The sequence below is a fragment of the Oreochromis niloticus genome, linkage group LG2 (assembly GCF_001858045.2).
Source record: "Oreochromis niloticus isolate F11D_XX linkage group LG2, O_niloticus_UMD_NMBU, whole genome shotgun sequence".
In the NCBI taxonomy this organism is placed as follows: Eukaryota; Metazoa; Chordata; class Actinopteri; order Cichliformes; family Cichlidae; genus Oreochromis; species Oreochromis niloticus.
This window is the reverse complement of record NC_031966.2, coordinates 11,407,527-11,433,212: the sequence shown is the minus strand read 5'-3', so window position 1 is coordinate 11,433,212 and position 25,686 is coordinate 11,407,527. Positions and strand designations below refer to the sequence as shown.

The 25,686-nt window shown below is 38.6% G+C and overlaps 2 protein-coding genes across 3 annotated transcripts; one reads left to right on the top strand and one right to left on the bottom strand.

The window, feature by feature from the left end:
• The first annotated feature begins 2,609 nt into the window (after positions 1-2,609).
• Positions 2,610-5,318, top strand: lbx2 (ladybird homeobox 2). The gene is made up of 2 exons (XM_003443354.5): positions 2,610-3,321; positions 4,098-5,318. The coding sequence occupies exons 1-2, from the start codon at positions 2,997-2,999 to the stop codon at positions 4,559-4,561; spliced, it is 789 nt and encodes a 262-aa protein (XP_003443402.1). The 5' UTR covers positions 2,610-2,996; the 3' UTR covers positions 4,562-5,318.
• Positions 5,319-9,897: 4,579 nt separating this feature from the next.
• pcgf1 (polycomb group ring finger 1) lies at positions 9,898-19,784 on the bottom strand. 2 transcript variants are annotated; one of them, XM_003443355.4, is made up of 9 exons: positions 19,644-19,784; positions 16,958-17,063; positions 16,663-16,815; positions 16,364-16,435; positions 14,488-14,590; positions 14,240-14,285; positions 11,822-11,908; positions 10,365-10,445; positions 9,898-10,081 (listed from the first exon to the last, which is right to left on the bottom strand). In XM_003443355.4, the coding sequence occupies exons 1-9, from the start codon at positions 19,728-19,730 to the stop codon at positions 10,031-10,033; spliced, it is 786 nt and encodes a 261-aa protein (XP_003443403.1). In that variant the 5' UTR covers positions 19,731-19,784; the 3' UTR covers positions 9,898-10,030. The 2 variants fall into 2 exon arrangements, with proteins under 2 accessions (XP_003443403.1, XP_005467278.1); XM_005467221.3 differs by having other exon boundaries at positions 11,822-11,905.
• Positions 19,785-25,686: the final 5,902 nt, after the last annotated feature.

Here is a 25,686-nt window from a genome sequence, read left to right as displayed (position 1 = left end):
TATCCTTTTCTTCGAGACTTTTTTATTCCTTTTGTGAAACACCTGAGTCGCAGCGCTGAAGATGCACGGCCTCTTGCAAGGGGAGAAAAGACTGTCGGTAACGCGTTACAGCACTGTAACAAATTACACTGTCGCTATTATTTTTGCAGTTGTTGCATTTGTCATCGCCTTCTTTGAGTCTCCAGTGGAGCCTGAATTGCATCCCCTGATATTCGCCCTGGACCGCAGTGAATTAATTTGGTGATTAATGACAGAAAGGTTGGCCTTTACCGGGAGGGAGTTCTCACACCGCTTTGAATTTATCGAGTTAATGGGTGACACAAACACGCTTGGCCCTTCTGATAGTAGATCTGTGATTCCTAAAGATAAGAGGAAAAAACGAAATGTGACGTAGTACTGCCATTCAATAAACAGCTCCTCACAAAAAGAAGATTCTTAAATGAATTTTTAAAGCATTTAATGCGCTATATTTTGGAGAGCGATAACCTAGGAGGCAAAAATCGAAGCGAATCATCCAATTAAATCCCTCAAGAGCTGATGATTGATGGTGTCAGCTGTTCTGCTTCTAATTAACGTTTAAATTAAGCCAAAGGAGGGGAATGTGTTTCGGACCAACTTCACTTGAGAACTGAAAGCCAACTGAACCAATAGTAGAAAGGTCTCAGGGTTATTCAGGCTTAAACCCAATTTAAGGTTAATCATGTACAGAAGTCCGGATCTGAGCGGAGCTCAGAGGAGGTCCATCTTTGTGAAGAGCATAAAACTACACCTCAAGTAGAGGATTTTTTGCCCCTTTTATAAACGTTGGATAGATGATAGGACAAATAAAAAGGATAAAATGCCCAGATGTTTTTAAATGATTTTGAATATTAAGATGTAAAGAGATTTTTGCTAAGACAAAACATATATTTAAAAGTACTCGCCCATTTCTACAAAATCAAACCTTTTTTTCTTTTTCTTTTTTGCACAGCAAAATAAAACAAGGTTAGCTTCTAACTTCTTTAAATTTCAACCTAATTTTGAATTCAAGTCTGAAGTGTCAGGTTAAATCGCCTTCTTTGTGATATTAATATCTTTTCAGGTACCTGCACTTTCTCCAAAACCTTGAACATTTCTGTCCAAATTCCCTAACTGAATTTATCCCCACCAACTCCTGCTCGTTATGGAGAAATATATATTCAAAGCAGTCACAAAGGGTGGACCTCCAAGGCAGATAATAGAATTTCCTGCTGTTTTATAGCTCTGTCCCTAAACCAATGTCACCATATGCTCCTGTTGGCACAAGATTCTCCGCAGTGGCTTCCTGGGCGGCAGGCTTTACCCAGTGGGGTCACAAAAATATGACTGTATTGTAAAATGTTTCTCCAGCGTTTATAATATTCAGCCCCCGGCCGCTTTCAGCAGGTGGTGCTCGAATTCTAATACAACTGCTAAAATATGGTCTGTATCGTTTATTTATCATGAGAAGCTTTTGTTGCCTTTTGCATAAGAAATGCCCATTAAAGTCGCGCTTGATTCAAGGTGGTATAGTTTTAACGTAAGATACACAATTCTGTATTTTAATATTTGAAAAATGCTAATTTAATTCAGTCGACAGGTCTCGTGTAATCCCAGCAATTCATCTAAACGAATATATCATCCAAATCGTGACAAAGACCACCGAACCTTAAATAAAACAAAGTGTGTCCCTCTGATCAGACGTACCTGCTGCTCTCCCATGCGTCCCACGCGTCCTCCTTTCTCTCTCTTTTTCTCTCTTTACATCCTAAGCCTCCTTCAGTGAAATTCACATTTTCCGTCCTCAGACTCTGAGCCACAGCACGGCGTCACCTTTATTATTCGCTTGTTTCACGGTACAGCATTAAATTACACTGGAACTCGGGGTTTTACCTGCAGGGAAATACCGGAGCACGTGTGGCATTACCAAAGAGAAACAAAAGAACTTAATCGACAAAACCGAATAAACAACATAAAGTCCAGAAATGAAGCCGACTTTTTCTGTTCTTTCATCCTCGAATCTGTCCACAAAATGAAAAGATTTTGTAGCAGACGTGTTTTCCCCCGAGACGTCATCACATTAATATTTTTAAATTTATTTTTAAAATACAATGACTTGTGTTCACCAATATTTACTCTCAGATTCCTTATTTCCTGTCATGAAAAATAATGAATACAATAAAAATAAATATCAAAAAAATATTCTGTCGTGGTTTTGTTGTATTTTAATATATCCGATAACCGAGTCCCTCAATGTGCTCATTGTGTCTATTTTTAACTCAAATTTCACTCCAACAAGGCGTCTGTATAACACATTACGCAAAACGTTATATGCGTAATTACGCACAAAAGTGACAGAACGACTAAATTCACATGACGGCAAGAGATTGTTGCTGGTTCTGTCTTCCTCCAGACTTTTCAATAATGCAGAAATGCTGGTGACTCTATTCTAATGCCTTTTAACTCTCCCTTTTTTAGGAGAATACTCCAGCAGAGGGAAACAGATGCATAAACATTTCAGGGCATCTTTCTCCTCGGCAGCAACAGACTCCTCCTATTCCCCACGTCCAATTAGTTATTATGGTCCGGCCCTTTAAGACGCAGCAGCGGGTCAGCAAGTAGTGTAGTGTTTCTCTAATTGAACTTCGCCCAATCAACAATAACTCGTTAGCAGTCGCTTTCTTTTTCTCTCTGCCTGTGAAAGCTTTCTTGCCTTGCAGGGTTTCACCCCCTCCAGCCGGTTACTTCCAAAAGATCTACATGGAACTTGGCAGAGGAACTGGGACTCTCTGAAGGGAATATAGTCCGGCTGCCTTTACAACTACGCCCGAAGCATGGTTATTTTGGAGGAAGGCTCTTACACGAGCTAAGTTGCAGCATTCGTTTCAAAATATTGTGGAGGTCTACGAGAGCACCAGAGGTAAACTTGTGGACGCTTAAATCTGCCATTTGAATGAAATAATCAACTTTCCTGAAAGCAGCACTTCTTCGGGACTGCGATGACCTCCAGTAAAGACATGAAGGCAGGTTCTGTGTTGCAGTCCGGCGGCGAGGAGAGGAGGCGGGCTCCCTTGGACCAGCTGCCGCCGCCGGCCAACTCCAACAAACCGTTAACGCCTTTCAGTATTGAGGATATCCTTAACAAACCCTCCGTGAAGAAGTCGGTCGCCAGTATCTGTCCGCCCAGAGTGCTTGAGAAAGTGACGGGCTCCAACTCAGCGAGGAACGGGATCACCACTCCGTCCTCGCCGCTGTGCGCGCTGGAGGAGCTGGCCAGCAAAACGTTTAAGGGTCTGGAAGTCAGCGTTATCCAGGCAGCGGAAGGTAAAAACTTTCTTGACCCAATTTTGAATTTTCGGGAAGGCAGGATAAGCATTCAAATTAGTTTTTAAGGGGAACAAGTACAGTAAATGCGGGATTCAGAACTAAGGTCACTGCTAGCTGGGTTTGTTTTGACTTTTTAATGCAGACATGCTAGGACAGCTGTATGGGAATGCGTGTAGAATTCAAGATAAGGAAAAGGACACGGGGCATTTACGCATGCAAATATGCGTGCATTTCATACATAAACTGATGTAAGTGGCTAATATTTTGAATATGCTCGTGTGTGTTGTCAAAACATCAAATAGCTACTATGGCCTGCTGCATGCAGTGCTACGTTGGATTAAATAAACAGATTTTTTTTTTTTTTTTACAACTGACACTATTTTACATCCTGATTCCTGATGTAGGCCTGCAGCAGAAATACGTAAGCATAGCCATTCTTAGTCAACTTACTTATTTTTTGCTTGGCTAATGATATGGTGGGAATTGAAAGGTTATTCTGCTTTCCAGTGCAAATTTACTTTTTTTACACAGTATTTAAACCATTCCAAAATGATCGCAGCAGTGGTTACCTTGATTCTGCAGGGTAAATTTCAAATGTCCTCATTAGAAATTAAGTGTGATAAATAGTTTGCTACAAGGAAAAGGTCAAAAGCAAGCCCGCAGAGCGTGGTCAGGCCTGTTCTGCACTGCCCTCTGTTGCTGTTGGAGTTTGAGGGTAAGTGACTCTTGCGGCTATTTCATCCCTCTTGTTTTTCTTCTCCCACTCATCCAAGGTCGTGAGCATCTAAATGCTTTTGGACAGAGGCAGACGTCTAAGAAGAGGAGAAAGTCGCGGACAGCCTTCACGAACCACCAGATTTACGAATTGGAGAAGAGGTTTTTGTATCAGAAGTACCTTTCTCCGGCCGACCGTGACCAAATCGCGCAGCAGTTGGGACTCTCCAACGCGCAGGTCATCACCTGGTTTCAGAATCGCAGAGCTAAACTCAAGAGGGATCTGGAGGAGATGAAAGCAGATGTCGAGTCGCTCAAGAAAATCACCCCACAGACCCTGCAGAAGCTTGTCAGCATGGACAACATTGAGGACCCCCAGAGTGGGGGCCCTGGGGCCAGATCGCCCAGCGTCTCCCCGACTTCTCAAGGACACCGGGCCTTCCCACAGTCCCCCTCCTCGTCAAGAGACCAAACCACGGATGAATTCTCGGAGGATGACGAGGAAATCGAGGTGGACGATTGACAGTCAGGGGGGGTCTGTGATTTTCATAAGCAGCAACAACAACAAAATATCAAAAGGGGACATTTTTCTTGCCAAACTTTTGCACGGATATTGACAAGAGGAGAATACACACATATATAAACATTTCGGGAAAGTTTTTCCTCCCCCATTTTTCTTTTCCTCTTCATGTTAATTTATTATTGGGACTTGTAAAGCCTTCCAAGTCTGTCATTTAAGTTTCACCACATAAAATCTGAGGAATCCCTGCTATTCTTTCAGACAGACCAAATTGTTATGGTACAGGAAGACTGATAATTGTATAGACTAAACATTTAAATATACATTTTATTATTTCGTGATACAAGGGGGTGGAAAAGTTGTGCAATTATTTTTGCCATTTATTCGCCTTTTTTCAATAAAATTAATCAGACGTGACGAATATTTAAATCACACCCCCTATGATTTTTTTTTAAGCAAATACACCCCAACTTGTAGGTTCATCCTACATTAAGAATAGACTTATTTTTTTGTCCTGAGAGAAAGGTGTTTCTGCAAGCTTGGAGGCCTATTCGCAGCGCAAAGAAGGCGTCCATTGCTACCGACTGCAAACTTTTACACGCTCTGAATTCTGTATATAGATCAAACATCCTATGCGATAATTTTATTGTAACATTCTATTTAATCAGCATCTATGTAAATAAAGGTTATATGGTATTTCAAGAAGCTTTCGGCGCTGTTGGATGTGTGATTGTGCACATGAGCCTAAATTTAAAAAATAAACCAGAGAGTTGACTGAAATAAAAGGGGTTTGATTTTACATTTTAGAGGGAGGAAAATGGGCCATAATCCCTCTTCTCTATAAAGGAATCTTCTATCATAAAGACGCACTAAATAGAATTAAAACAACCTCTGGATTTGCTTTGAGAGTTTAAGGAGACACATAAAATATTCACCCTAAAATTTGCTTCGCTTGGTAAAAACGGGACTTTCTGAATAATTGACATCTGCTTTCAAGCCTGAAGTGCCATGACTTCAATTAGCAGCCGTCCACCGCCTTTATTCCCATTCTCTCCACCGGCTTTGAATACATCTTGTCGCAAGAAGGTCCCGGTCTGGCTGCGGTGTTAAGAAAAGCTTGCCTCCACCCCTGCGCCATATGTTTTCTTCCTCCTTCTATGAATCGTCTTTAACACAACTAGTGGACATGATTGATTAGGTTAACCCGCCTTTGCCTTGCATAAAACAGCTTCCACCGAGCCGTGGGCAATAATGGCACGCATCTGCCACTCTTGACTCGGGTTTGTTTGGAAAAAAGGAGAAAAAGGCACCAATGAATAGCAAATGGGTTAGTGTGAGGATCCTAATGAATAAACCTCAATGGGAGGCAGTGGAAATGCGACGTGCTGCTGCTGCTGCTGCTGCCAGCCGACCATTTGCAACAGTTTTGTAGCCACACCAAAAGTTTGGTGAATGTGTGTTAGTGAGGGAGAGGAGGTGGCTGCTGTTGTAGTTTATTTAATGACAGAAAGTAATTTATCTTAAATTGAGTTCTCCTTAAGCTTATGTTCAACATAAAAACCGTCCTGCAGGATTTTTAAAATCGCTTTTCCGCGTTTCCCTTTAAAATATTTTCGAGTTTTTCTTTTTTCAATTTAGAGACCTAATGAGAGAAGCGTATTCAAATGTATGATTTTTAACCGAAATTAATTTAAAATGCTCTTAACATTTCAGAAGAAAAATCGGATAATTCGCATTTAGTTTGTCGAACATGAAATAAGGAAAATAAAAATGAATTTAACAACATTTCAAATTAAATCTGAAAGAATAAACATTTTGCAAAATAAGCTTAAAAGGTATCACATCGTTTATTTATTTATTTATTTGTTTTTTGCTAAGAAGAACAGACTGAAAATTCAGAAAAAAAATGTTTTCTTATTTGAGACAGTTGTCTTTTATTTTTAATTGTCTGTTATTAGAAAAACTCACTTCGATCAAAAACAAAAAAAGTGAAACTGGGGGAAAACTAAAGGGCTTGTTAGGACCGAGTTTTTTCTTCTCTTCTTTTGGGTGGGCAGATAAACACAGCAGACTGGCAAACACAATAGAAGTAATCGGCTGGAATCGTGGAGGTTGAAAAGTCAAGTAGGCCTTTTATTATAAAGACACTCTGGACTGGCAGCAGGAACAACGCAGGGGATGGAGCCTTAAATAAAAGTCAGTGTAAAATGGATAAAGCCCCCAATAGGATTAACCTCCTGATAAAGCTACAATATTTTCTTTATAAATAACACCCATTTCTGAAAACTTCAATTCACTGTGATTTTTACTGAGCTTATAACAACTCCTTTAATTATTAATCAGATGACTCTCTACAATCCTTTATTTGTTTTGTTACAAAGTATCAATTTCATTAATTAAAAATTGGTTTAGAAATAATAATTAACATCTTTAATTGAATTGCTGTATGAATAGCTGTTTTTCTTTTTATGATAATGTGTACCATCTATTTGACTCTTTTCTTCAAAATGACTTTAAAACACAGATGGTCCTGTACGTCAAGAGACAGCAGGCACTTGGCTTTCAAAGTGACTGGGTCACGTTTAGATGCACATTTATAATTTAGTATAAAGAGGACCAAAAAAACCCAGAGACAACCTGTAATGTGGCTAAGAGCTCCAACAGAGAACCGGAAACATATATTTTGGCGTGAAGGTCACAGCTTTAGAAGATTGTCGTTTTGTTTGCAACATAAGAGTACCCTGAAGAGACATCCTCAAGGGTGGAAAATCACGTGTCTGTGTGTGTGTGTTTGTTGTGGAGGGGGGATTTTTTTCTTTTTTATAGTAACGTTTAGATGTTATCAAGCTTACTGTAAAAAAAATACGGAAAATCCTTTTTTTTGCTCAGGCTCCACCATGAGAAATTCCAGTGATTCTTTACGCAACAGCTGCCTTACTACAGGTTACTGACCTCCACACTTGGAAAATTGTTCTGCCCTTGATGAAGACGAGGATTTCTTTAATATGAACTCTAAACTTATTTCTAACCTTTGCCCTTTAAGACACGTGAACACTGATGTCTGTCCGCATCTAGCACAGAACAAAAATATCCTAGATGTTATCTATGCAATATTACGCAACTGTTAAACATTTACTGTTATTTTTTTTCTTAATATGAATTTCCACACAAGATCTTTAAGAAACCCCATCGAGCAGCCCAGCAAACTGTTGCTTAAATGGTTTGGCAGCAACACCACAGCATACTTAGAAAGAGTAGAGACAGAAGGCTTGTATGTATTATCAGATCATGTCAGGTTATCAGAGACTTTGCTTTCACTCAGGACAAGATCACACACATCAAAGCTAGTGTGATGCCTGAGAAGCACCAAGTGTGCCATCTAGTGCCCATCTGGGAGGATTTGCTTTGCAAGAAGGGCAAAAAAGCCACAGAATGTGACAGAGATAAAACTCAGTGCAAAGATAAAACTCCCTCAGTTTTCTCTGAAAGCCATGTGGAAAAATATCCCTGTGTTATAGAAAGAAGGGGAAAAAAGTGGAGGTGGCTGTACATTCTGTTATTCCGAAGAGAAAATTCACTGGACTCACTGAACACATGAAGGTCACCATAAGAAGCACTGCAGCGACTCTGAAAACAGCAGTTCGATTGAAACGGGGGAGCTTTCTAAAGCACTTCTCTCCAGTTTGGGATGTGGACCACAGATTTGTAACAGAGTGTGGGAGTATGGTGCTTCATAGATAGGGGCATTTATCAGGTATGCAGGACCTAACGAAAGCTTTTGCTGGTTTCAGGGATTGTTTGAGACCATATAATCTCAGGATGCGTCAACATCTGCGCCATCAAATTTCATGCTTTTTCAAAAAATCTGTATATTGCAGGAATCCTAACTTATGAGATGAAATGTTAAACTGCTAAGAAAAAACAACAACGACAAAAAGTTGTAACTAAGTGACTTTGAGGACAAACACTTTATATAGTTTTTATATTAGTGAATTACTTCTTAATTTTCCTGATCTGCTTCGTAAATAAAAGCCAACCATTTATGTGGATGACTGGAAACCACACACACACACACACACACACACACACACACACAAACAAAACAGTTGCATAAGCAGCGAGGTTAAATGTGCATGTATCTAGTAGGGATAATCCTGAGTAATCTACACACTGACATGTTTACAGAGAACTACCATGCAGGGGAGGGATAGTAGTTGTTTCCAAGGTGCCGAATATCACTCAGATTACAGTAAGGTCAATTATAAAAATGGAAAAGACACGGCAGGGCTGTAAATCTAGCCTGAGCGGGCCTGTGAGAGAGGAAACCAAGTGGTCTGTGTCAACACAGAAGCAGCTACATGGCTGAGATAGGAGACGCATATTCACACTTCCTAATATTAGGAGTCACAGGTTTCTGACTCGTCAAAAAAAAAAACTGCTGCTGTGGGGCTTGGGTGACTATTAAAAACATGATCTCTGAGACAATCATACACCAAACTTTTCTGTGAAAGGCCCCAGAAAAACTGAAAATGCAAAAGCCAGTGTAGCGAAACGTGCTGCGCTCTGCAAACGAACTTAGATGATGTTTTATTTCAGAGATAAACTACCTGCAGAAGCATGAACAGTTTTCTCATGGAAGATGGGGAAATAGTCCAGATGTGTAAAGCATGGCAGACATATTCGGGGCTGTATCTGCAGCCAAAACAGATTTTACTTTAATCATGAAAGTGGGGAAAAAAGCTAAGAAATCTGATTTTGTTTTTCACATTTGCTCTTTATATCTTCTGCACATCATTTATTTTGCTAGTAGTGATTTAAAGTTTAAAAAGTCATGAAAAACATCCAATAACTTCATGACAAAACAAGTAATGATTATATATTTTTAATGTAAACATAGGGGAATAATTTGTGTTCAATTTTGAAATTAAAAGAAACACTGCACTCATAGTGCCAACACATGGCTGCAGTTAAACTATTTGTTGACAAAGTTTAACAATAAGGCACCCCCCCCATAAATAATATGGTTTCACAACTGAAGCCATAACCTCACTAATGATTATGGATTTGTACGCAGGGAAAAGAAAATCCACTGGTGAGTGGATTTTCTTCATTGCCAACTGGATCATAACTCACACTTAGCTTACTGAATAACTTCTTGCAGCTTTTATCGAGATATTAAATAAAACTGCAATGAGCACCAATCTCTTTGTATTCTGTCCAGAACCCTCCATTCAGCCTGTCAGGTGATGTGTACAATAAATAATGAATTAGACACCGAGAGCCTTTGTGTATGCAGGCCTTATGCTGATGGAAACACCTACTCAATCATTAACACGAGCTCAATTTTCCATTTAAAATTTTATTTTCAAAAATACAAAACAAGGAAAATAAGTATATGTACACAAACACTATTAAAATAGAATATGTATTGTACAAAATATGTACAGCTTTTGTCCAACTGAAAAACAAGTCCTATCTGGTTCTTTTGTCCTTGATGGTGTAGTGAAGAACTAATGGCTGGGCCTAAAGGGAAAAGATATTGCAGTATTTAAAGTGAGATATACATAACCATACACATCTTGCACAGATAACGCAAAAACTATCCCACTACTTCCAGACTGAGTGTTTTGTTCAATTGAAACAGATTGTTTTAACAGCTATTTTTCAAGCTATGACTGGAATTTTTTAACATACATCGTAAAATTTTCTCCTTATTTACCAACTGAATTCTAGTACAAAGGAATTGTTCAGGTGTAAAGAAATGTGTGGCATTTATCTGCGCTAGCTGACAGTGGGTGCACTGTACCTTGCCAAACCAGTGTGAGAGCCATAACCGCTTCATGGTCATGTGATCTGGCAGAAACTCGTTATTGAACAGCATCTGGACCTGTAGGGAGGCCATACAAACAGATGTGAAGAAAAACTTGATATAGACTTTTATTACTTCTTTCTTCACTGAAAACACGATTGGGCAGCTTTGTTTTAATGACACTGCTACTGTCATGGACTAAACTTTTTTATTCTGAATTTTTTAAATGGAATATGTCACTGAGAGACCTTAATGAAAACAAAAAAAAAGCCCCCAAAACCCCAAAAAAGATAATAGCACATTTGTTTAACATTAAATTCAATTAATAATGTTGATACTATAATAATACAATAATGTTGCTGCACAATAGCCTGCTTCCTGAAAATTGCCTATAGTTGATTTATTGGTTTATATGATGAGTTTCACAGAAAAGGCACTTTCAAGCTGAACTATGACTGAAAAAGTGCGCACACAAATCCAGCATTGGCAAATGCCTTCAGTATTACAAAGTGTGAACTCTGGGGGGGGGGGGGGGGGGGGGGGGGAGAATGTCCAGGCTTTATTAAGTCTATATGTGATGGAAAGAATACAAATCTATTTAGATCCTTCTGCAGCACACATGAGGAAAATACAGCCCGAGAGCTGAAATTGGCCCGCAGAGCAAGTCAGCTATGGTCCTAACAGTAAAACACTATATTAATGTTATTAGTACTGCATATAATACAGCCCTCTTTGGAAGATTAACCAACATTTTAATTAGCTCGCATCTTTTTTCTGTCTGAGGATCCAAAACCTATCTCAGTGAAACACAAGGAAACAAAATGGGCAAGAAAGAACGGACAAAGATAAACCCAGAAATGGCTTATGTCATGAATGCACCACAATGACACCCGCAAACAAAACATTCAAATAAGGACGAGCAGAAACATTAATAGGTAGAGTGGTGATTTATAATGTAAAGATAAAATGATCTTAATGGAAATTAAATTAAGTCTGACTTAACCATTTTGACACAAATAAAGGTAAACAGTAAGTTCTTTACTTCTTAAACAAGGACGCAGCTTTATTGTGTCTGTCAGGTTTACCAAGATGTGACACAGTTTAACACATTTAAACTGAAACATGTGGTATGTTGTTAATTATTGGTAGTGCAAATGCAAACAGGAAAAAAGCCCTTTAAGGTATGTAGTTCTGGGGTGAAATTCACTGAATTGTTTGGTCTGAAATCGACAAACATGTCTAATAAAGATTACAAATTAATTGTAATTAAGGGCCAGGATAAGTTGACCCTGTAAAAAAAGCACGAGGGATCAAGAGTGGGGTTGGTTAGACAGATCAATTATTTTACACAGTAATTAGTAAAAATAACAAATAATTTTTTGTAGAACAACAATGCTGGGAAATAATATTGTAATGTTACAGTTTGATGACATAAAAGAGTATGGCTGACTTACCTGGTGTTTTTCTACGTTTAATCGATGACAAAGCACTTTCCGTAGGTGCCTCACTTCTGCTCGAACAGAACAGCGAACAAACTTCTGCTGCAGAGATAAAGTCAAACAGTGCACTGTAAAACTCCAGACAGGCAATATAATGAGTCATTAACATGTTCAAACTGAAAATAATTCAAATAAATTATGGCCAGCTGCACATTTATTTTACTGCATAGCCTCCTATAACCCCAGGGGAGATGTTTAGGGACCGTTCTTGTTTATTCTGAAGGTAAATATGTCAGATTTATACCTTTTTCTTAAAAAAAACTGTAAAACTGATAAACTGGGCTCAGTTAAACTTTTGGACTTTAAGACTCACATTTTGTATTGATGGAGGAACTGGTGCAGTGTTGAGGCAGAGTTTTATACCAATATTTATAAAAGTTTTGTTTTGTTTTGTCTGTAAGGCTAGAAAAGCATGCCTCTGTCTTAACAGTAGTCTTAAATTTTGTCCTTAAAATAATAATATGTTTATAATATCAACATTTGTAGAGTATCACCCACTCTAACAGTGTTTTGTTACAAAAGCACATTTCAAGTATTAAGGAAATATAAACTAAGATAAATTACCTGGGAGTGAAACACCAGGGTGTGGCATATTCGTGTTACAATTAGATTTACAGTAAAGAAAAATTCTGCTTCCTGCTCGACATTTTCCAGACCCGACTGACTTATTCAACACTCTGAAGCCACGGTGCTAAACTTACTTATCCCCACAAATACAGGGTGAGTTTTACTTTTCTTTTTGTAGAACTCAGACAGAAATTTGCTTTAATTAATTCACATCTCAGTAAAAAAACAAAACAAAGCAGACTACGACTGCATATGCAGAGTAGTGAGAAAGTGGTCAGGGTGAAGTACAACTGAATATAGTCAGTAATTTTTGAAATACTAAAAGTTGAGATGAAATACCTAAACAACAAGGTTCAAATCTGCCTTATTATGAAATTGAACCCATGTAAAATCAAAATTAACTCTCCCAATCAAACTCCTCTTAAGCAGAAGAGTTTAGGAAAAGGACATGGCTTTGGTATCACATGCACGTCTGTTAAACAATGGTGCCCTCTGCTGGAAAAACAAATCATTGCACTATTGATGATGTACAGCTGCGGCCCGTACCCCCGGGCTGGGGACCGCTGCGTTGAGGCTCGGGTGTGAAATTTATGGTTTTCAGGGGTTTTGTCAGTTTTTGTCATCATTTTTAAAAATAGTTTTTATCGTTAACTCGATTTCCCTGGGTCTTTCCCCGTGTGTTATGAATAAATCTTTTTTTTTTTTGGTACCGGTACTGGTTGTATTTTGTTATATTTATCTGCAACACCTTAAAGGCCGGTCTGTGAAAATATTGTCGAAATACCGTGCAATAGACATTTGGCTGCTACATCTCATTAATGAGTATATTTCATTTCTTATTCATATATTCTGTATTTATATATGTATATATTTAAATATGTATCTATATATTTAAAATTCATTGTTGTAATGTACAGAACCAAAATTAGAAAAAAACTGTCTCTGTCCAAATACAAGTTTTGGCTTTCCAACAAAAGGAAATCCCCTGAACTGAAATAAGAACATTTCACCATTTCTGTAAGTGGGGTTTCGTTTTACTGCATAAAATAATCAGTTTTTTGCTTGTAAAGTTGAGCATTCCAGGTCTGAGAAACACTACCCTAAATATATATATGTATAGAGAGAGAGAGAGCAAAGGTCCATTTGAAGGCATGAAAACCCCTTCTAGTAGCAGACTTCACTTTTCATGAATCCAAAATGGTTTGGCCCAAAGAATGGATGACATAATGACGGGTAAGTGGTTGTGCACTTAAAGAGCGAAAACTTGACAAGTATACATTAATAGATCTGGTCCCCAAAGCAATTTAAAACAATGCATTTGTTCCAACTATTTAATGATACACTTGTGTGTGATGTTTGAGTTAACACAGCTTGTTTGACATAAGGACCTCAACACTAACCACTGCAAACATTACCCAACAGCTTAAGCCTCCGATTTCAATACGTGGGCCAAAGATACTACGAAAATCCAGTTATTGAGAAAGAAGCAGTTTGGTTGGGAAATAAAGAATGATTATATGCCTCACTGGTGTATTTCTCCCACTTATCCCTGTCTCTCTGTGAGTGTGATGTTTCATCAGCAGCCAGACAAACCAGACCTTCTGTGTCCGCACTTGTCACTGTGCCATGTATTTGCTGTACAGTTAAGTGTGGAAATAACTTGTAAAAGCTTCAAAAAATGTGCCCCGGAGACATGTTTGAAAAGGCCACTTTAAAAGCAATAATAAACACTTAACAATCTCACAAAGTAAAAAGACTTGCTGATGTACGTTTACGGTACTCTATCAGGGCTTATTAGTGACTTACCTGAAGAGTAAGCTTTGTTTTATCTTTTTTTTCAGCTAGTGATGAACTGAAAAACAAGAAATAAAGAGCGCTGAAACATGCATGCTATGTTAAAACAGGTTTATCTTGAACCTCATAGCTTACAACATGCAGAATAATATAATCACCTTCATATTTACATTCTATCAGCCTTATCTCAAATAAATATTTTATAAAAGTACACACAGATCACTTTAAGATAATCCATTACAGTCAAAAGTGCAGCCTACCTTAACCTTTCTAAACACAGTGAAACCTGCTCGTCGTATCTGTAGAAGTGAGCTTTTGAGTGGTCAAAGCTTGTGTAAGGTACTGTAGCATCTGGTACACCATCTAGACAGAAAAGGCAATCAGGGTTAATAATAGAGATGGCACGATACCACTTTTTTATGTCCGATACCGATACCGATATCATAAATTTGGATATCTGCCGATACTGATATGAATCCGATATAGTGTGTTTTTTAATCAATAAAACTGTTTTGTTAATATCTTGCTGCTTTTTGTATAAGTTCATACTCAAGTTAAAAAAAAAAAAAATACTAAAGCTATTCTGTTATACCTGTATGCAAAAAATACACTGCACCCAAAATATTTCATAGTTCAGCAACACTGATCAATCTAATAAACTTAAACCTACTCCATCCTCCCTATTCTGGTATTTTAAAGCGTAAGCAACCTAACTAATAGGGTTCTAAAACTCCCAGCAAAAAAAATAAATAAATAAAAAAAATAGGGAACCACCCCCCACCCTCCACCTCGTGATGCTTAATCGACATAATCAACTTTAATTTGATGCAGTGTGAAAAAAAATGCACAGAAATCAATTATTTTTCAAGAATAATTAAATAGATTCAACATCTTTCTTCAACAGAATTGCAGACTGCACAGATGGTACTTTCCCAAAGGAAAAAGTACTATAGCTTACTAGGGTATATTAGACTTTATAGTTACTATATACAGTAATGGACTTCTATACATTTTACATCAGATTAAAACTTTGGGTGTAAGATTCAGATAATTATTTATTAAAAGCTAGACATTTTAAATGAGAATAATAAAGAAAAGTATGTCTTTGTGCCCCCTTTTCCCTGTTCATGCCCTGTCGGCCCCCTTGGCTAAACTTTGCTAGATCCGCCCCTGCACAGTTACCAGCAGTCAGCTACGTAGAAAAGGATCCTGGTGTAGAAAGTAATAATAAATAAATTCTAACAACAGCTTATCAAGCTTAAACGTGCTGCTGTTGTTCAGCCGCTGGTTTCCTCTTTCTGGTGCAAAGTGGGCCAAATACAAAGAAGAGAGACGGACTCACGACAGAAAAGCCGATCAGCTGATCATTGATCAGTTTCATGATTGAAGTAGCAACAAGAGAGGGAGGGGGAGAGAATGAGAGGCAGTCGCTCCATATATCGGTTGTTAAGCTTGACGCGGGAATGCTTTACAAACATTCAGAGATGAACTTACACACTTGCTTTACTTCTCTCTGGGATAACTTCCTCGGAGATGAAATGCCAGATTGCTAGCAAGGCTACAAATACACACAGCCGCTCTATCACGTGACGCATACTGCTCCGACGTGCTACGGTTATGAGCCGAGTTACGCCATGTCGCAAGTTTTTTGAGGTGCTTTTTTGATATTTAATGGATCGGATTACATTTTTTATTTCCCTCCGATATCCGATCCAGTAATTTACGTCAGTATCGGACCGATACGTAATATCGGATCGGTCCATCTCTAGTTAATAAATCAGGTGCAGTTTGACTCAGGGCAGACAATCACCACCTCTGTCACTACCTGACTATGGTGCTCAGGACTTGCAAAAAAGCATAACTGCTTGAAATTTGATGATAATCTTGAAAAACAATTTGCAGCTGTGGCCAGTGTGGCATAATTCTGACCAGTACATCAGCAAAAAAGTAAGATTTGTGTTATTAAGATAAATATCAGTCTCATAGTCACTCATTAACTAATTCAAAACCACTGCATTATTTGATAACAGCTGGCTCAATATGGCATGATTTGGATTCAACCAATTAATGCACTGGATATCAGATAGTGCCTTTTTGTATAATGCAGACAGATGCAAGAATAAAATGACGACTTACCATCTCCAGCAGGCTGAATGACTCTCTCTAATCCCCGTGACTGATAAAACTCCTTTATTCTTTTGTCTTCACCTAAGCAAACATAACAAAGGATTTTACTAAGAAAATCATTCAAATGTGACAGGCAGCAACATAAGAACAGCCTACATCTGTTAAAAACTTCATTCTGTTAAAGGATGCTTTCATTTGGTTATTACTCCAGCATTTACTTTATTAGCAGGTGCTAAACAAGCACATGCCTTGCAAAAAAATAACCAACTATAACTAACAAATAGTAGAGACCAGTTTTGTTTACATACTTTCTTGTAATCCAGGCACCAGTTTGTAGACAATGTCTTGCATCACTCGATCCAATTTGAGGTTGAGTAACGGCTGTGTTTCATGAATTTTGATGTTGCACATTGGACAATATTTGCTTGTTTGCAAATACTTTACGATACAACTTTTACAGACTGTAGAGGAAAAAAAGAAACAGATATTTGCTTCACATTACGCTGATAACAGACAGTTTAACAGTGCCTGTGAAATGGCATTAAGGCTGTTGGCAGCAAATGATATTAGAATAAATGATCATTTGGCTCTGTTAACACTCACAGGTGTGTAAACACTCTGTTATTGTTGTGGCATCTATGAAGTAGCCTGCACAAAGGTAGCAGACTATGTGTTCGTTCAGGTCCTTGATCTTCAACTTTACTTCCTCCTGTGGAGACAAAAAAAGCGTTTTGACAAGCTGGCTACTTTGTTAGGTACACCTTTGGAACTGCTTGTTTACACAAATATCTAGCAGGTCATATGGCAGCAACACGAAATTTAGGCATGCAGACATGGTCAACAGGGCCTGCTGAATTTAAACCCCAGTATCAGAATGGAGGGAAAAAAATTGACTTAAAGTGATTTTCAATATGGCATGGCTCTTGGTGCCAAAAGGACTGGACTGAGTATTTTAGAAGCTGCTGATCTATTAGGATTTTCACACACAAACATCTCTAGGGTTTATAGACGATGGTCCAAAAAAGAGAAAATGCCCAGTGAGCGACTGTTCTCGGGGTGAAAATTCCTTCTTGATGTCAGAGGTCAGAGAAGAATGGTCAGACTGCTTTGACAATGAATCACTCATGAAACCAAGGTATGCAGAAAAGCATCTCTGAACATGTCAAACCTTGAAGCAGACGGGCTACACCAACAGAAGACCACACTGGTGCCACTATTTTCAGCTAACAGCAGGAAACTCAGGCTACACTTTGCACAGGCTCACCAAAACTGGACGTTAAAAGACTGAAAAAACAGTGCATGGTCTGATCAGTTTCAATTTCCTTTGGGAAACATTCGGATGGTATGGTCAGAATTTTGTGTAACTAACACAAAAGCATAGATCCATCCTGCCTTGTATCAATGGTTTAGGCTGGATGTGATCCAGTAGGAAAAGACCCTTTGTCGCAAAGTACAAATCTTTGCTTATTATGTATGTATGATTTAGGTCATTTATGGGAAATATTTAAAGTCAAAATATGAGTACATAAAACTGTAGAAATTCTTACAAAAACTACTGCTATATGCATTTATGTTACAACATTGATGTTTCATTTCTTTGAATGTAATGGTTATTGTGATACCCGTAGTAGAATTATACTTACAAAACAGTAAGAGTATAATTACAGTGAAAACACTGCTGTGAACCATAGCCAAAAGCAAAGGGCACATGGCCAGTGTTTAACAAAAAGACAACCTATAAAAATCTAACAGGTGTTGAAAACAAATAAACCACTGATTCACCTGAGTTGTTGGCCTGATGAAGGCCGTTCCATAGTTTAAGCACTACATGCACAAAAACCAAAATCATGATTGCCTCTGGATTTAAACTATGAACAGGGAACAGCTTAGAAGCCTTGATCAGATGAGAGATGGACTGCTGGCAAAAGCAAGCAAAAGGCCATAAAGCGAAACTCTGTATGTAAATAACAAGAGCTATGGATGATGGATGGATGAAGGCACTATCAAACTAGGAAGCTTACTTAAAAATCTGAAGGATCTGGGATTTTCACAAGACAAAGGTAACAGACTATTCAGGACAACTTTGTCGAGCAGTGTATTCCCTTCTTTCTAAAGGAACAACAGAAACCAAATTAAAAATGTCCCCTACAGCACAATTCCTGTGGAGTCATAGTATGCGGTCACTGCAGAGGCCAAGCATTCAGACTTGTACTGTTTTTATATCCATGCGCAGAATGAGCCTTTGAATGGTGATTACGCACACAAGTCCAGTTGATCTACATACAGTTTTTGTAGTTTCTTACTATATTTTTAGCAGAAAATTTTTTAAGTTTCAGTAAATTTAACATAAAAAAATCTTAGAAAGGTTGCAGTACTGAAGGTTTTTTTTGGAATGGAAAAGCCTCTTTAGTGGGTGCCAATTTTTTTAAATGCATGAAAAATCAGAGTTTAAAGCTGAATTAAACGAGACCTTCTTTATGGCTCACCCCTATAGACAAGTGTCTGTGTTTTGCTCAAGTACTCAAACATGAAAACGGGTTTGTCCAGCTCAGAGAGGTGCTGCTCTAAGCTGACCCTGACCTTTGACCTCTGTGAGAAAGACCCACGAACCGACCAAAACAAAAGAAAGTTTTCCTACTAGTGGCGCCGGTGAATGTTCATACAAAACATGGATTAAATGGAAACAAAGGGGGACATTTTGACAGAAAAGTGGAATGATGTTTGTCACGTTTTTGGACTGATTTGGTGGAAACCGTGAGCAGCATCGCGATGAAACATTTAAAATAGAGTAAAAGCAACGAAGCGTTCTCTTACTAACAACTCCGTGCGATCAAATCAACCACAAACCCACGGCAGTTCGAAACAAGAGAGCCGTTACTTCATTACACAACGAGAAAGAACCCACGGAGTGCGACGACCGTTACCGCCCCACTTTACTCACACAACGCTTGATTTAAATGTACAAAACAAAACAAAAAAACAACCCGAGCTTGAACTGAGAATAAGTCCTAAATGTGTGCTTTGGAAAAGGCAAAATAACAGTTAGTTGACAAGGTTCCAGCACGCTGCTCCACAGAACAACACGATCGCACTCATGCCCTCTACGCATGCTCAAGCACGTCTCTCCTCGCAGCGCTTCAGCAGCATCGCTCTCCTCTCTCTCCATCAGCGCCGCGGAGGCGACAACGATCTGCCGCTAATACGTGGGATTAAGTCCCCCCTGCTACACTTCGACCCTCGGTACCTTCCCCCCTCTGTGAGGACGAGCTCAAGTAACACCATTACTCACCTCGTTTCGCAGTGGGTCCAGTTTGTAAACTGACTGTAGCTGATTTCGTAGCCGCATCGCTATGGCCATCGGACCTTGCTCCGCCATCTTTGGGACTTATGCTAAGTTCCGGGTAAACCGGAAGTGGCATTTTCTGTTAAGTTGAGGCGGGGAGCTGCGAAATTTAAAAAAAAAAAAAAGAATAGGAGAAAAACGTATTTTAATAATAATAATACTAAAAGAATAATGATTTAACGAACGAGTGGGAACAAACTCCGATTTTTTCCAATGAAAACATATAAAAAACACTATTGTTATAAAAAATGTTATTTAAAAAAGGAGAGTGAGAATGTGAGAAAAGGCTTAAAAAACTAAAGAATAATAATAAATAGATCATAAAATGGTGAAATACGTGGCTAAACGTAAAGTAATCATCTGAAAGTAATAGATTAAATGGTCACTAAATGTTAGCTAAACTGTCACAAAGACATGTGTACACTCACTGGCAACTTTATTAAGTACATTTTTTAGTACCAAATTGGACCCCCTTTTCCCTTTAGAATGGCCTTAACTCTTTTTGCCAGAGTCAATATGATACTGGAAACATTAGAGATTAGAGATCTTAGAGATTGTTGTACATACTGACATAATAACATCTCAGAGTTGCTGCAGATTTGTGAGATGCAAATTCTTAGTGTTACTCTCCCATTCCACCTCATCTGAATGGTGTTTTTGAATTGAGATTTAGTGATAGAGCAGTCCATATGGGTACAGTTACAGCAACAATATTCAGGTAAGCTGGGACATTTAAATTGTGTTTAGTTGGTATTAAGGAGCCTAAGGTCTGCCTAGAAAATATCCCTCACACCATTACACCACTACTACCAGCTTGAACCATTGATACAATGGCAGATGAATGCTTTCATGTTGTTTATACCAAATTCTGACACTACCATCTCAACTGAGACTTCATTTCTCAGTTGAGTTCATTTCAACTCATCAGGCCAGGCAACATTATTCCAGTCTGCTGTTGCCCAGTTTTGGTGAGTCCATGCATATTGTAGCCTCAGCTTCCTGTTCTTAGCTGACAGGAGTAACACCTGGTGTGGCCTTCTGCTGCTGTAGCCCATCTGCTTCAAGTTTCGATGTGCTGTGCATTCAGAGATACTCCATACCTTTGTTGTAACAAATGGTTATTTGAGTGACTGTTTCCTTCCCATCAACTCAGAGCATTCTGGCCATTCTCCTTTGGCCTCTGGCATCCACAAGACATTTCATCCAGAGAATTGCCACTCACTGTATATTTTCTCTTTTTCAGACCATTCTCTATAAACCCTAGAGATGGTTGTGCAAGAAAATCTCAGTAGACTGCATTGAAATTCATTGAAATTCAAATATCTAACTGGCTGATTAGATATGTGTACCTAATGAGGTGACCAGTCAGTATTTGTGTTATTATGAATTTAAAGGTTAGAGAAAATGGTTTTAATTATGATTAATTAAAATGAGTTGATATAGTCAAGCAATGGACACATGTTCATGGAAAAAGAGGCTAGTAAAATTTTTAGCTAAACATAAGCGATACATGTCTAGAACATCCAGGATCTGTCTCCAAATGGTAGTAGGAGTGTAATGTTTAGTAAACTTTGTCAACGAGATAACAGAAATGGACGTTCATGTTAAAATCCTCACAGATCATTTTAAGTCCAACCCACCTGTAGCGAGGATCTTTTTCCACTAACTATAGAGGTGCCTGAAGGCGCTTGCTTCCCAGACAGAGTGGCTCAAAACTCGACAGACCTCCCTTAATTGAGGGAAACTGCCATAAGCGAGCATTAAATAAAGCATATAAACAGTAGTTAAAGTAAAACTCTCCTGTATGTATTGTGTTCGACTTAATGGTCAAACATAGTACACCAAAAACCATCTTTAAAATGCCACTAGCCTCTCTGGTGATGTAAAATGTGTGTATGGCTAAGTCAGATTTTTACTTAAAGATTCTGATCAGTTATCACTAGAATCCTAAATTCTTTAACATTAAAAGTGTATTAACAGCTTAAAGATTTTCCACCAACTAAGATCAGTTACAAAGGGAGCTGCTGTTAACCAAAGCGGTTCAAGATATTACTGGGGTTGGCCAGTAAGGATACTTAAAGAAAGATAGAAATGGAGGAGTAATTACCCTCGACTCAGCTTATTTTGCACTGTTGCCTCACAGCAAAAAGGTCCTGGGTTTGAATCCACCAACTAGCTGAAGCCTTTCTGTGTGGAGTTTGCATGTACTCCCCTGTATGTCTGTATGGGTTCTCTCAGGGTATTCAGGGTTCTTCCCACAGTCCAAAGACATGTGGGAGTTAGGTTAACTGATGATTCTAAATTGTCAATAAGTGTGAATGACAATGTGAATGTTTGTCTGTCTTTCTGTGTTAGCCCTGTGACAGACTGGAGACCTGTCCAGTGATAGTCTTCGAGTTCAGTTTAGGTAGTATTCATTTATAAGTTAGTCTTCACTTTTGGCAATAGAGGGTGCTGCAGTCACACAATTGATTTAGTTGTCTGTAGCCTTTCAGATCTGCTGATTTGCTGCTGATTAAATAGATCTCTGTCTATTTAACATCACATATGTAAATGTCATTTATACATTCAGAGTTATTGAAGCTTCTGAAAAGATGTCTTTGTATCTGGCAAATTGACTTAGGGGGTCCTGACTCTTGAGTTGTCTTTATAAAGTATTGACACAAACAGCCTTGGTGACTTAGTCAAGTTACTACATTAAATTACTGTGTTTTGTGAGTCAGTGTTTAATTGATTGGACACGGGAATGTAAGACTGTAGTTTTTTTATGCAGTCATGTATTGCATGTAGTTAATAGTTGGGACATTTCAAGGCTGCCTTTGGATTGACATGGGGGAAAGTTTGGTATGGCGGTACAATACCTTAAGGCGTCCCAGGAGAAAAGTTGAAGTGTGGGGAAAACACCACAGTCTCATGTGTTAAACCACAATCAACAGCTACATGCAGAACACGGTAGGTCTTGTAACCTGAATCCTCTGACTGCAGTACTCAGGCATCATGGAGGGTGGGCTGATACCACCACTGCAGACAAAAATTTGTACTTAATGCTCACTGAGGAAATTAGTTTGGAAACCTTTATGCCATGAACTTACACAACAGCTAAAGTGAGTGTAATTGGCTTTACTTGTCTGATATTTCTAGTGGTAACCCTTTTATTTGGGAGAGCTTGTGAGTGAAGTGCTTGAACTCTTAGACAGTTAGGGGGCTGAATGGGTATTTCTCTTCCCTTGCTGAACAACATCCATCAAGGGTCTCTTGAGAAAAGAAGTGAACCATCAGCTCAGTACCCCAGCAGCAGAGAACTGTGGTTGCCCTGGGCAGCTCCCAGACCTAAATGTGTGTGAATATGAAGCAGAGTGTTGAAATGAATGAGTATAGGCTCAGCAAACATTTTCAAAGATTATCGTGTGGCTTATGTATTTGTTATTTAAATCAATAGATTATATTGTGTTATGGTGTATTTTTGGTATTTCTCTTGGGTTTCACAGTGGTGAGACATTGCATGCTTTTATATATGTAATGAAGCTGAGGTTTTGTTAGTCAGACATTGGCTAAAACCAGATTATTTTTCCAAAAATCACTTACAATTATTTACTTATGGTTAAAAGCAAAGTAATAGCTTTGTGGAAAAAATAATTTTCAAACAAAAATGAACTCTGGGCTGTGGCAAAGATGCCTTTAAATTAGTGTGTACCCTTTAAAAATAACAGTCGTCTTCTTGGCATTATACGTGGAGGTCTGCCTGATCCCTCCCAGAGGGCTTCCAACCTGTGGACCACCCAAAGCTGCGGTCCTAGACAAAGACCTGCCCCTCATTCATCCTTTTGTAATTTCTCAGTGCAATGGAATGAGTGGCAAGTTTGTGTTATTCCTTACAAACTCAGTGACTCCATGGCAGTTGAAATGGCTATGTGCAAGTCTTTTATTGTGACTATCGGGACTGTGTTTTTTGTAGCTGTTTAAAAATACTCGGATTTGATGTAACCGGTTTTAAATTTTGGTATTTGGAAAAGATGGTACACAAAATTTAATGGCTAATGATCACAATCCCATAATATTGGCCTTTAATATATAATTCTACAAGGCTGTTTCCTTTTCCAGTCATTGTTTTCTTAGTCAAAACTTGTAATACCTTGCAGGGATTTTATTCAAGAGATAATAAGACAAGCACTTGTCAGCAAGGTCCAAATCAGATCAGTCACTATAAATTGGAAATTACAAAAGGCACAAGTAATATATTTTCATTCTTGTACAGAACAGCTGTGATCAGTCTCGCTTCACTGAGCGTTCATAGTCGAGCCTTGTGTCCCCTGCTGGCTGCCATTTCCTCTTGCCATGTAACGTCTTATCTGCTAGGTCTGCAAGGTCACTGCTTATCTGATTGACAGAGCTCTGACTCCACACAATATCCAAATAACCTGAGGGCCTGGAGGCACAGTAGGATCACAGCATGGCAAAATCTACTAGTCGGAAGAGTGAAAGCAAGTCAGAGAAGAGGCAAAAAAGCCAACAAGGAGGAAGAGGATCAAGATAAATCAAAGGCTTTAATTTAATGTCATTACTTCATGTCAGAATCATGGAAAATGGAACCCCCTTTTTCTTGGTGTGTCCATAATCTGACAGTTATTTCAATAGTCCTTCACTTGTATTGGAAATGGTTAGTTTATCTGAGGGATCAAACACCTGCCAGGAATACAAAGGCGCTGCTATTATGAAGAATTTGAGGATTATTTGCAATTAAATAAATCAGACAGATAACAGGAAACTTTTTTGTCTGTCCTTGAGTCTGATGTTAACTGTCACTCCTCCTAATTCAATCATCCTTGAGGATACTCCTTTAAACCACAGAGCTCTAAATCAAATGAAAACCCACAGAGAAGCTCGAGATTCTGTTTACCTCTGTCCAGGACACCCTGTGCTAAAACTACTCTGCAGTAGGAATCTGTGTTCTACCATGCCAAAAAGGAGGCCCCCATCTTTCCTCTACCCCTCGTTCTCTCTGCCCCCCCCCCTCTCTCCCTCAGAGCAATCAGAGCATGCAGGGGTGGACTTCAGCTTTTGTCTCCTTTGCTCTAGCAATTGGCCACCAAGTGGCAAGCTAATGATGAGAGCCCTTTTGGAATTACTCCAGAGCAGTACTGCTTGTGCTGCTTGATGGGCGAGGGCATAATGAATGATGTAGGGCAAGCCCTTAGGCCTCCCCCTGGCACAAAACCTGCAATATCACAATTTGAATCATTTTAAACACTGAAAAAAAAGAAAAAAGAAATACATGCACAGGAATGTTGGTCAGTGTGAAAAATGTTATGACGTCACAGAAATGTGCAGCAGGCACTGTGGCCTAAAGCATGTTTGTGCATTTGATTATAAAATTAATTGATTTTATTTAAGTTGTAGATACTTTTCATAATTTTTATTTATATTTGTCTGCCTCTACAGTCAGTTTATCTAACTCTAAGATCTGTCAAGGTCAAACCCCAAAGATAAAAAGCAAAACTGGCCTTTAAGCATGCAAAACAGCATAAAAGGTAATTAGATAGAAAAAAAAATGAAGGTAGAAGATATAATAAACATACAATTCATAAAGCAAGGAAAATGATCTTTATATGTATATATATATATATATACATATATATATATATATACATAAATATATTTGCATTGTATTGCATTGCGTATGTGTTACAGAAGATATAAGAACAATAATTTGACAAAAGCAGTCTGGAATGATCCAAAGTAAACAAGAAGCACTTAAGTGACATGTAAAGAAATGAATGTAGAGAGAGTAAGGGCAGTAAAAACAAAACAAAACTCAGAATGTAAGCAGAGAGGACGACATACCAAAAAAATACACTGAGTTAAGAGGTGCTGACAAGCTAAGTTTCGAGAATACACCACATCTTCATGCTGTGTGACAAAGCAGTGCAAAACATGTTCACATCCTTTATTGTTTTAAATGTCCTGCAGATTTTACCCGAGCCAAGTGAAG